This window comes from Chaetura pelagica, unplaced genomic scaffold (assembly GCF_000747805.2).
Source record: "Chaetura pelagica isolate M959 unplaced genomic scaffold, ChaPel_1.0 scaffold420, whole genome shotgun sequence".
Taxonomy (NCBI): Eukaryota; Metazoa; Chordata; class Aves; order Apodiformes; family Apodidae; genus Chaetura; species Chaetura pelagica.
In genome coordinates this window covers 121,852-134,180 of record NW_009951919.1, presented here as the reverse complement: position 1 = coordinate 134,180, position 12,329 = coordinate 121,852, and the positions used below count along the sequence as shown (strand labels likewise).

General features: G+C 41.5%; 1 protein-coding gene across 2 annotated transcripts in view; it reads right to left on the bottom strand.

The window, feature by feature from the left end:
• Window positions 1–6,973: 6,973 nt before the first annotated feature.
• The window catches only part of RNF130 (ring finger protein 130), a 41,375-nt gene continuing 36,019 nt past the window's right edge, over window positions 6,974–12,329 (bottom strand). The window contains exons 7-9 of one of the 2 annotated variants that reach the window (XM_009995088.1): window positions 11,853–12,057; window positions 9,726–9,819; window positions 6,974–7,145 (exon numbers count right to left, since the gene is read on the bottom strand). In XM_009995088.1, the coding sequence (XP_009993390.1) occupies window positions 7,130–7,145; window positions 9,726–9,819; window positions 11,853–12,057 (315 nt within the window). In that variant the 3' untranslated portion in view covers window positions 6,974–7,129. Of the gene's footprint in view, window positions 7,146–9,721; window positions 9,820–11,852; window positions 12,058–12,329 lie in introns of both variants that reach the window. The other variant, XM_009995096.1, reaches the window with a different exon arrangement.

Here is a 12,329-nt window from a genome sequence, read left to right as displayed (position 1 = left end):
CCCCTGCTTGTAGCAAAAGCATATGAAATCAAAGTGTGGCAGGTTATGTCTTACCTTTCTTTTTGGCTTAACTGATTTCTCAAGGCTCCTATACAGAGAGTGAAGCTTTGCTGCACGTCACAAGGACACAAATGTGTTTCTACACCTACAGTAACTTAGACTGCAATGGAGAAAAATCCAAACAGTCATTAAACAGCTACACATTGTCCAGTAGGAAAAGGTGGAGCAGAAGCACTTGCTCCTCCATGTCTGCTCATTTGAGCAACACTGTTCATGACTTAACTCCGGAGGTTCCTCTCCCACTCCCCATTTCTGCATTGCTCAGAAACTTGCAAACAATATAATTTTCCCCACCTCTTTTGTCACCCGCTGGTAAAATGGATTTTTCCTGCAGAGTGTCTAAGTGGTGGCTGCTTTCCTTTCTTCTGCTGCTTTCTGCATTCCCATTATTGATGTCAGTGGGAAAGGGCACAGCTTAGAGAGTGTGTTTATTTAACTGTTGCAGATCTCAACAGGAAAACGGGATAAGAAGTTTTCCTCCTTTCTTCTCTGTGTAATGCAAACATGCTGGCTCTTAAAAAACCTCAGTGAAAAATTTGGTGGATCTTTTAACCCTCCTACCCACCCCCCCCAAAAAAAAAAAACAACAAAGTTAAGTGAGAAAGAAAGCTAATTAGATTCCTGCATATTTCAAAAAGTCTAATGGTTTTCAGGTAGATCAAGTGCTGGTTCTGTGAATGTCCTCTCTATAGAAAGAGACTCACTTGACTTGAGCACACGAAGGACCAAAAGTATATTTTGTGTAGGCCATTTTTCTCCTGCTTCAATCAAATTGGAGAAAAGAAAAACAAGCAGCAAGTTCCTTGAAATCTTTCTGCAAACGCGTGTCCTCTCTGCAGCTGTCACATCAGACTGGCTTGCCATTGTCCAGGGTTATGTGGGTTGTAGGAAACTCAATGCACTTAGAAGTCCCTTTCAGAAGGGGCTGTTTCACAGTAAGGTTATGGATTGACCGAGATACACAAGTGCTTTTACCAGTCACTGGCCATCTCCTCTACAACCAGTTCCCTTTCAGACATTGCCCAATGAGCTGGACAGTTAAAAAAATTTGAAAGAGCAGATGCCTGTGTAAGAGGCACATTTGCAGTACAACACAAACTCTTAGGACCATCATAAAACCTCTCCTGCATCGCCGCGGCTGGGCCGACACAGCTCCCCATGCTGTTACTCAGCAACTTCCATCAGACAATCTTGCTGGCACGCAACTCTTTGTCAGCTCAAAGATGCCACCACCCTCAGAAGCCACCGTCGCTGGTCTTCATCTTTGCAGTCGAGAAGGTGGGTTCGTGTTCTGGAAAAAGCAGCTCTTCTTCAGACAAAGGAGATCCATGGAAAGAGTACACAACAATAGGAATGAGAAATGAAAAAAACGGAAAAAGGGCCAGGAAGGAGCATGGATTCCTTTCAGGTTTTGTTCTCGTCGTACATGTCCAAGGCAGGTTCGATGGTTGAGAACTCGCTCTCGTAGGCCAGGCTTCGAGGGGACAGAGAGTTACGATGGAAGAAGTGACCACCTACAAGAGGGAGAACAAAACCTTGTTAGGAATAGACGTAAACAACCTAAGAACTGAGGAAAGTTCATCCTCGTACACAGTTGCTGGCTGCAAACACAGCGTGTGTGGGAAAAACAGCCGCCCTTTAACGCAAACCAGTAAGAGCCACGTGAAATGGTTCATCCCTGCTCGCGTGCTCCCTGCCAGTTCAACACAACTGCTCTCCCTCTGCATGAACAATCCCACCACAAGTTGTTCTTACAGGTAAAACAGGTCAAGTCTGAGCAAGGCTGGGGCAGGCTGGAGTTTCACACCCGGTGCTTGCTCTTGATTTACAGCCTTGTAAAGCAGGCACGTGCTTCCTCGAGAAACCCAGGAACCTTTGGTAGGTGCTCGGTTCCCTGTGCTGTGCTCCAGCACAAAGTGCTTTGGCACCAGGTTGAAAGGAATTCTGCTCCTGCACCTCAAGGTCACCAAGGATCCTCAGAGTGATGCTGCTGGAAGCCTGACCTCTTCCAGAGCTCAGCAACCTCCATCCACCTAGAGCCACCTTCTAGAAACAGGCACCTACATATTTCCTTGCACAGAACCAAAGGAGAACCAACAGTCTTCTCCAGCGTTGGAGATACCCAAAACAAGCACTGAGTGGCTTAGTGTGAGGAATGGAAGTTCACTCTTTTCCTCAGTGGCCCAGTGTTCCCATGGCTCTCCAAACCCACAGGTGTGTTGTGCAAGGAGCCCAGCCCTACCCCTGCACAAACGGTTCTCTCTGAAAGCATCTATCAGATCAGGCCCTTGGCCAAAACGTTTCATTACTTGGTTTCTTGATCCCAGGGGGGATTAGCTGGGAGCAAGGCTGCTTAGATTACAATGTGCCAGGCAGCTACACGAGCCAAGTTGGAGCAACTGAAAAGCTTCCAAGTTCATCAAGAAGGCACTTAGCAAACCAAGGTGCCTCCAGTTTCAGGCACCAGTGAAGCAAGACGCTTAGGGGATTGCAGTTTTAGCCCTGGCAGAATTTAGGTGATTAAATCCTCCTTTCTTTGCCAGATTTTGAGTCCAGACTACGCCCTTGTGAAAAAAAGAGCTTGCAAAAGTATAAGAGGGAAGAATTCAGCAACTACTGTGCAAAACACCTTTTCTCCTTCCACACTCATCCAGGAGACAAGGAAAAAAAAAAAGAAGTCCTCACTAGGCTTAAAAAGAGAAACCCAGAGTTATAATAAGATCCATAGAATTGTTGAAAAAGCAGAAGCAAAGATGAATTTTGCACTTGTCAAAGCAGAGGCTTCATATCAGCACTGGCTGAAAGAGCCAGGCACACTAGAGAGGCTCCATGCAAACTCCTTTTGCAAGCTGTGACAGCAAGCTGCCCTCCTCACCTGCAGCAGACTCTGGCTTGAGCTGCACAGCAGCTGTGTGCCCAGGTCAAACTCTTGCTCAGAACAGCAGCAAACTGAAGCTGGGCAACATACCTGATGGCCTACACCCCCTTCAAACCTCTCTTCTATCATCAAGAGCCAGCACACACACTCATTCCATCATTTGCACAGACCAGGGGAAGTTCTCATAGGCAAATCAATTTATTTTTCATCTTCCAGTTAACCCAAACAATTGCAATTAGTAGTTATATTGCATGGGAGTGAATTGCTCGTTCTGCCAGAAGAATATACCCATGTATGTGGAAGAAGGGTACTGTGTCAGAATATGCTCAGCAGAAGCAGTTGGTAAGGAATGATGAACACCCACTTTCAAGATCTGGACTCTCTCCCTAATTTACAGGTTTGTAAAATTGGGCAATGCTTCAAATGAAAAGAAAAGAGAAAAAAAAGCAGCTGAGTTTTTGAGGGAACAAACTTGGAACTATGACTTCCAGCTGATCATAGTGTGTCTCCAAACAAAAACCCTGAAAATACTTTGAAATTATACCAGATACAAGTGATTTCAAGATTCTTTTTGAAACATGTTACAGTTCAGGATCATTTGATTTGTGATGACATGAGTCTCCACTTGCAGTTGAAATAAGCCATGGATAGTGGATGTTTCATCTCCACCCACTGAAATGTCACATACTGAACAGCCAATGCTGAAACCAAACAAAGGGGATTCTACAAGCTCAGTGTTGCTTTTGTTTTTATTACACAAAAACCAAACAAGGGATTATGAAGCAGACAGCCCAGGCCATCATTTCCTCTGTGTGTGCCCAGGCTTCCACTCTAGCAGGTTCAAAGGAGAGATTTAATCAAAAGGCAGACAGGTCATCTGACAACAAATATTTTAAATTCATCTGGGGAAGAGCACTGTATATCCAACACCTCTAACATTCTTTACTGTGACGTCTTCTTGTTGCTTCTTGGCCAAAGAAATTTAAGCCACCCACTGCCAGGAAGGCTACATATTTCCATACAGATACAAATCTCCTGGCTTTTGGGACAACATCATTCGTTCTTTTCCTCAACGTCTCTCTCCTCTGCTGTTCAGCACAGCCCACCCAGCACAGAAAATCCAGCTGCTGTTCAGGGCTTTTCAGCACTCAATCTTCAGATGCTCCAATAATCAGGTTCTACCACTGCCCACAACTTACTGCTACAGAAACAGCAGGGCACAGTGACCCAGCTCCACTCCTCCTAATGTAGAAAATTGCTACTGTTTGTTTAAAAATGTGGCATCAGTCCAGTCCTAAATTTATGGAACGAATGTATTTTAAGGACAAGTAGAAACATCCACAGTTCCACATTCAGCTTATGAAGCTGTTCTTCCTATTTTGCACTTACCGAGAAGGATCAAGATTTACCCCTGAGGTATGGAAAGAAATGGGAAGTCAGTACTCAGTTCTAATACATGAAAATAAACCCTTCAGTGCTGTCTCCCACCATTCTTCATTATATACTTAAAAAGAACTGCTCAGGTAACTTGTATTGAGTCTGAAAATAAACATTCTATGATGGAATTGATCTTTATACCTATCACAGGAGTGGGCAAAACATAAAGACCAAAAATTCAAGAGACACAACATGGCTGTAGCACTGCTGGTGCATCAGCAGTAAGTATCAGCTGGTGTTCCTTCCATCTGCAATATTTAATGTCCTCAGTCATTAATCAGGGCCATCTCCTGCCACAAGCTGCAGTTCCTGCACAGCTCCTCCAGCACAAGGACTTCTTACAGTGGCAGTCCAGTCAGAGCTCTCCCTATCTCACACCATCCATTTTAGACACCCTCTCTGTTTAGGAACACCAGAGCAGGACTATTTCATAGTGCTCTGCAAGGCACTGCTGCTCCCTGATGAACTACACCTTATTCTACCCTTTTGCCAGCCCTGCCCTCCTTGCAGCAGCTGGAAGGAGGGACCAGCTCTTCCCAGCTCCTCTCACTATTGTGATTCTGCCTATCAGAGTGACACTACTCACCTTTTCTCTCTGGATATCTAAAAGAATGGCAGGCAACAAAAACACTGAGGAATTTCCTTCTTGCATCCATCCAGAGTTAAAACACTGAGTTTCTGGGATGATGCAGAGTCCATTTTTGAATACAGTTATTTCATTAACAAGATAAACTTACATTCCTAGCTTGACCTGGAATTAAACTGGCTGTATTTTTATTAACTCTTTGTTGAGAAAATTATTAAAGGCTTAAAAAAAATATTAAAAGATAACTTTTGATTATTTAAGCCCTCTAAGAAGGGAAATGCACTAGAAGCCCTGTCAACCATTTTGTTCCCAGTAGCACTAAACTGCTGCTGCTGCAGTTCTGGAAAAGAAATGTGAACTGGAGCTGTTTGTGGTTCTTCTTGCATCTGGGTCACCACGCTGCCCAGGCTGGCCCTGCACACCCCTCCTGACAGCATTAAAAAGCACTGAGGGATTTTTGTTGCAGAAGAGAAACAGAAACTTAGCAATTTTACTATTGCTGTTGATAGATGGGTGAAGAAACAAAAAAGGTCACCCTTTTGTTTCATAGCCTGTACCCTAAATCATTCTCTAACCACATTCCTCCATTTTTGGTAAGGAGGCTCAGCTGACAAACACTGCACAGGGAGACAGTCCTTACACACAGTATTTTGAAGGTTTTTTCTCCTCATGAGTAAGTTTCATGGGGTTTTCCAGTCTTTCAAAATGCAGTTACTGCTCTATTGATTGTTTGCACGTTCCTTTCAAAATTTTACAAGGACACACTGAAAAATAATTCTATTAAAATGTACTGAAGACACCACATACTTCATTTCTTATTATAAAAGCTGCCTTCTCAGCTGAAGCCTGCTGGACAGATAAGAATTAAGAAACTATTTTAATGTAGATTCTGGCTGTGTTCCTAAATTCTAAAAGTGCCTATACATAAAAATAAAATTAAATTAAATCCTCCATTTCCCCATATATAAGATTATTAAATCTTCCCATAAAATTGGTTTTCTGTTAATTTAATTAAATTAGAAAGCATTAAGTTTCAAATCTCTACATCTTGATACGAGAACAACAAAAACAACTAAATGCAGAATAGGTTTTAAGTTCTATCAGTTGCATTGTCCTTACTGATTTGTTACCTTCATTTACCCATCTAATTAGTTCAAGCATTAGCACTTGGCTATGAATTAGATCTGCATGTTTTAACTGACTTGTGAAATTACTCATCCACTGCTTGCACAAGTAAACTTGTGTGGAACAGCCTGAGTGAGGACAGTGATGAGAGATGTTTTCCCTCTGCCTCCTCACCAGTAAAACAGCTGTGGCAAGAAGGGACATGTGTGCAGAGTTTCTACAGTAAAGACCATTATCAACCTCTCACGATCTCAGTTTGAACCAAAACTAACCCCTGAAAGGTTTCACAGACAGCAGTGGGGGAAAATGCTACCTTTTTCCTTGGTATTAGGAAGGAAGAAGAGGTTTGAAGTAGCTTCACTTTTATCAAAGGGTGGGGTGAAAGCAAAAGACAGGAAAGGTTTATGACTTGTATGTTGAGAAAACAGGGTTGCAAACCTTCAGCAAAGCCTGACCCAAAGCCAAAACCCACACTGCAATTCTCCCAGTGCAACACAGGAGCGTTATATGAGAAATGGAGAAAACATTCATATTTCAAATTAATTCTCAGCTGGAGTCAAGATAATCCTGTTAGATACTGGAATACCTGGACCAGCTTTTTTCCCCTAACAAGCTGGTTTTGAGCAATCACTAATAATAGTTAGTCATTCCAGTGCTGAGTGGCATCACAGAACAGCACTGCTTGGTATTTCCACTTGTTAGCTTGCATGTCCCAAAATGAGAGAATACAGGTCTCCAAAGATGAAACCATTCAGAGAAAATAAAGCACCTCATACAACTTCCAAAAGGCTGCCAAGACTTCAGTACTAACACACAAAGTCCACGAAAAATAAAATTCTCACAGAGTAAAATTTCATAATTCAAGTTTGGGTTTGTTTTGGTTTTTTTTTATTTCTTCACTTTTTCCTTAATACAAAGCTTTGGCATCAGCAAATTTTATGAAAAAATAGAATGTACTAGATAATTGCTTGTGCTGCATGATCGATAAATGATGCATAAAAATAGGTGTCTCTCTCCAAGGCAATCGGCTGGAAAGCGTTTCTTCAATACCATTCTGCTCTGTGGGGCAGAAAAAAAAAGGAACAAAATATTTATATTCAAGTTAATACTCCCAATACTAAAAGAAAAAAATGTAGTAGTAGTAATAACATTAGTGAGTGAAAAATAATTATACAAGGCTGGGGTATTAAAAAGTGTCTGTACTCCTGACATCATTCCTACAGGACTAGTAAAACACACAGAGCTCTGAGCACTTCTAAACTTTTGAGGAAACTCCACCTGCTACTGAAAACTTTAAGTGGTGCTTTTTGGACTTTAAAACACTGTTATATAGCAATTTCTGACTGTTCCCTACAAAGGAAAGCAAAATGTGCTCACTTGGTTCTTTTAAATCATTACCTAAACCATGTAGTAGTAACAGTGCATGAGTATTATGAAACAAAGAGAAAGCAGCTGGTTCCTTGTTTTCTTATCACCTAGAGAATGTTTACTTTTATCAGGAACTATTTAAAAATGTGTGTGTGTGTGCATACACATACACACAGACATATATATATACATGGTTAGATATGTATATACACAACTCCAGAACTATAGCTCTAAACAAATATGTTTAAGCTGTGGGAAGGACATAAAAAAAAAAAAGGATCAGGACATGTTTTTAGCTGAGTTCTAATGTAGAATATTTGGCATCTTTTCCTTGCATCAGCATATTATGTGGCCTCATTCTTGCTACTGTTGTTTCCTGATAAGAAAAAGCCCTCAGCTTCCTCCTGAAACACTACCATAACTACTGTTTGGTATGCCAGTATCCTTTTTATATGGAGAACAGCATAAAAGCAGGTATGCTGGTATGACATTTAATGAAAATGGCAGTGAAAGGGGGCTGCCATATCTTTGGCATGATGTTTAGCACAGGAAATGCTTTGTCTGGCACAGAGGAACACAAAATGTCAAAGAAACAATACATCTAATACACATTTTAAACTGACTAAAATGAGTAGTCGAGCCTGCAGCATTTGTGGGGCTGCTTAGATCCCAAAGGATTCAGTCAAAAAGCTGTTGAGGTTAAAGGCTAAGTGATTTTTGACAGCTCTGGGTTCTGCAGTTGCTAGTTTTCTTAAGTCTGCCTCAAAGTATACACTTGTACATGTTTGCCTCTTCATTCCTGGCACTAGGGAAAGGAGCTCCCCTTCCATCAGCCCTTTGTTTGTGCTGAGGGAACATCACTGGGAAAACACTCTGCTGGAGGCCTGGACTCTGCCAGTGGGAAGAAGCCCTTGCCATAAAAATAGACCCAGATCTGACTGAGCAAAAGACAACAAAATGAAGAGCTCCAAAGCAAGGCAGAAATACAACTGCTATCAATGCCCACATCTGGATGACACTACATGATCTTTTCTCTTCTTCCTGATGATGTGGAAATGCCCAGAAAAGCAGACATTCCTGTTTCACAACTCATCTTGCTCCATGCTTCCCCAAGCTACTTTTCAGTGCAGATTAACTCTGTTCAGCTACAGCTATCTTGCCAAGGTGCTGACTGGCAGGGGCAATTTCAAGATTTTGATAAATGGGAAAAAAAAAAAAATTAAACAGGAGACTTGACAGTGCTATTTGAAGTTCTAAAACTTTCCTTCATTAAGTCATTTTTCCAATTAGTATTTGAAAAGAGGAGGAAAGGAAGATCTATAAATTAGTGGTAAGCAAAGGTCCCAGATGACCAAAACCTCTAAGAACTTATGATAGCACCTCTTGAAGATTAGCTTGAGGTCTAAAATGCTGACACTTTCTATCCCCCAAATCAATACAGTATGGTTAAATATGTATCATGAGCCCAGATGGTATGTACATCTAAATGAAAATAGGTAGATGTACCCAGTTAATACATCTACAGAACTGATTGTACTTGCTCACATACAGAACTATACAAAAAAAAAAAAAGTCATGTGCTAGAGTAATTTCTTGCCCAGCCCCTCTGAACGGAGGCATTGGGGGTGTCTGTAAAAATTAGGAAAGCATGGCTGTCTTTTAGCAGTCCTTTGGGTGCCATTCTTAAGCACACTAAAATGAGAGGTCAGAAGATTGGTCTGCTCTCCTCACTTGAGAATAAACACTAGTGTATATTCATTGCTTTCACCTCTCCCTCTCCTAAGAGCAAGAAGTTGGTTGTCTATTTAAATACCTTTTTCTTAGGTGAAGGTCTGCCAACTAGGAGTACAGGATTTTTTTTCCTTTTTGAATATGAAATTTGACTATGAAACTGGGATGAGAACTGCTAAAGATAACTGATAGTAGTAATTTTTTGGTTGTCAGGCAAATTTTGAACATGGAGATTTAATAGCAGAAATCTGCTGTTTACCTAGACCATTGATCAAAAACTGAATATAAATATCCTCTCCTTTCCTCATTCCATGGCTCCACTTATCAAGGAGATTTCCTCAGACAGTCTAGCTAAGTGTAAATTAAGAGGGACCTTAGACCCTAGAACCTAGTGTTAACAGAGAGAAAAGCAAAAAAAGGCATCTGATTCCTTGAAAACCACACTGTCCTGCTTCTCTATTCCCTTGGTATTTGTTCCAAATGCTGTCCATGACATAACACCCACCAGAAATATACAGAAACATCTGAATATTTACTTACTCATTAGCATTCAAGCTAGCTGTGGCTTTGATGATCATGTAGCAGAGTGTAAGGGCACTGAGGAGGCCAAAACTGGCAATAATAAACCATTCTTCTGTTGACAAAGGAAAGGGAGGAAATCACTCGTGGGAGAAGGCTTATGTCAAAGCGATGCCAATATTTCCCTCAAACACCACTGGAGGAAGGCAAGAGGCTTCTAAGCCATGACTGGCACCAGGAGGTGAAGCAGAAGGAGGTTAGCCACAGAGTTACTGACTGGAGGAGGCTAGCAAAGAAGAAGTGGAGAGAGGTGTGGAAAAAAAGCATGGCACAACAATATTTCCTGGCTGAGCCCAAGGGTTAGTGATAAAGAGAGATTACTTAACAATGTAAAGTGAAATGCAGGAATGAGGGAAAATATAATGAGAATTCAGTCCACCCCCAAGTCAGAAAGATGGTTAGGGTTGGTTTAGATTTGCTGAGATGCAGCTCTTCACATTAGCATACCCAATATTCTTTGACACTTGTGTCTTCGCCCCCTCCCTCCTGAATAAATGCTACAGTGTTACTTAAAAAAAAGGATGGCTTCTTCAACAGTAAAACACAACTAGAATCTTCCTTTTAACAGACAGGAATACAACATGGAAAAATAATTTCAACACTAGTGTATACATATAGACACATTGAAAAAGTAACAAGTAGCATAGAGAAGGCTAATAAAGAATGTTCACTATTCAAAGTTCTCCCTCCTCAAGATGAATTTGGCACCTAGTAATAGATCAGAACACAAACACTTTTGTGCAATATGGCCTTTGGTTTAACTTTCATGCATCAAAGAATGCATGTGTCATCCATAAAATCCAAACATTTCAACAGCCTTTTCTAAAGCTTTACTTTATAAACATTGTCAGAATGAACTGTTGCTGATTATTTCTTGTTTCACCCTGGCATCCCATCTGTCCAAGAGCAGTACTACAGTTGGCAACAGACAGTAAAAAAAACAACCTTCTGTAAAACCAAGTAGTGAAAGGGTTCAGTTACACTCAAGTTTTCCACCTGTGAGAAGGAGCAGCATACCAACAGATTTGCTCTCTGGTCAACAGAGCTGAATACAAGATGAATCAGATGTTGAACACTACATGACAAAGTGACTTACTGGCTTTGCAAAGAATTTTGTATGTGGGTTTTTCCTTAAGGAAAAAAGGAAATTTCTGGATATGGGCTGTGTTCCACAGGATGAGACTTCTTTAATGAGACATTTACTTTGCTCCAGCATCTAAAGAAAGACTCTAATGGACTGTATCAGTTACACTGCCTCTAACATCTGTGGCAAACAGTGTCACTAAGTTAAAAATCTAGATCATAGATTCACATAAGCAAAATACAAGGAGAAAAATCAGACTGTTGTACTGCCTGGATTCTATTTTTACACTTAAGCCAGAAAAATAACCATTCATGCATCAAATTGAGACTTTTTATATGGAAAAATGATGCAACTCCACACATATTGTATTAATTATAGTTCTATTATACATTAAAAACTCCAGGTAAAACCCAGTGAGTGGAAATTTCCCATGCTGTTCTTAAGGATAAGAGCTTGCAAGCAGTGTAGGAACAGTTTTCTGATGTCATAAAACACTTGGACAACACTCAATTGTTGGTACACTGAATACTTTTTTTTTTTAAATTCACAGATTTTGGAAGAAAACCATCTGGTAACAGACGTCAGAATTCCAGAAGTAACATTCTCAGGGGAAAAAATGTGTCAGGAGGAATAGTAATCAGCTAAAACATTATTTGTGTAAGTTATGGCATCTAAGTATTCTGAAAGGGTAAAGAATGGTTTTGGCAATCCAGTTTCTTGTACTGGTTACCAAATTCAGGAGGGTTATTTTCTTGTCATTTTAGTTCATCCAGTGTTTTTTTCCATGCAGGTCTAAATGGATATACCATTAATAATGGAAGTGTTGGCACTGCTGTACCAAAATGTACCAGTTCCAATGTGGAGTGTGTGCCTCTTGCAGAGACACTGAGGTCACCTTCGTCCCTGCGGGGAAATATTTCTCCCCACGGCACAGAGCTAGTGCAGAGCGAGCGCTAGATACCAGGAAAACCAAGGAAGGGTACTGGAAGGCAAAGGCAACTTACTTGTCACAGCAATGTTGATCTCTCCTGAGCGGGGTGTCAGCTCCCCGTCCTGGGGGAGCTGTGACATGCCCGAGGTGCGCAGTGGCTCCAGGCTGAGGGCGCTGTCATTGGCGAAATCACCGAGCGCTGCTCGCCTGCTGGCTGGCTGCCCTCTGGTCAGCCTTTCCATGTCAAAGGCTACATTATCTGTACATGGCACGTTTGGCTGGAAAAGCAAGGGATTTCCGCATTACAAGGGTGCATGTTCCACAGGTAGCAAACCTACACAGCCGGTAAAGCCACACGCGCTGCTGCTCAGTGTCCTCGCATCACACAGGGGAGAAACTCACACGTTGGAAAGTTCTACCCAAAGCTGCTCCTCAGTCCACCTTCAAGAGGTGGAGGAAGAAGCAGAAAAGAGAATTAAGATTCAGGAAAGGGACTCACATATGTTGTATCACAGCCTAAGCCTGCACATTTTACTACCACGAGCAACGA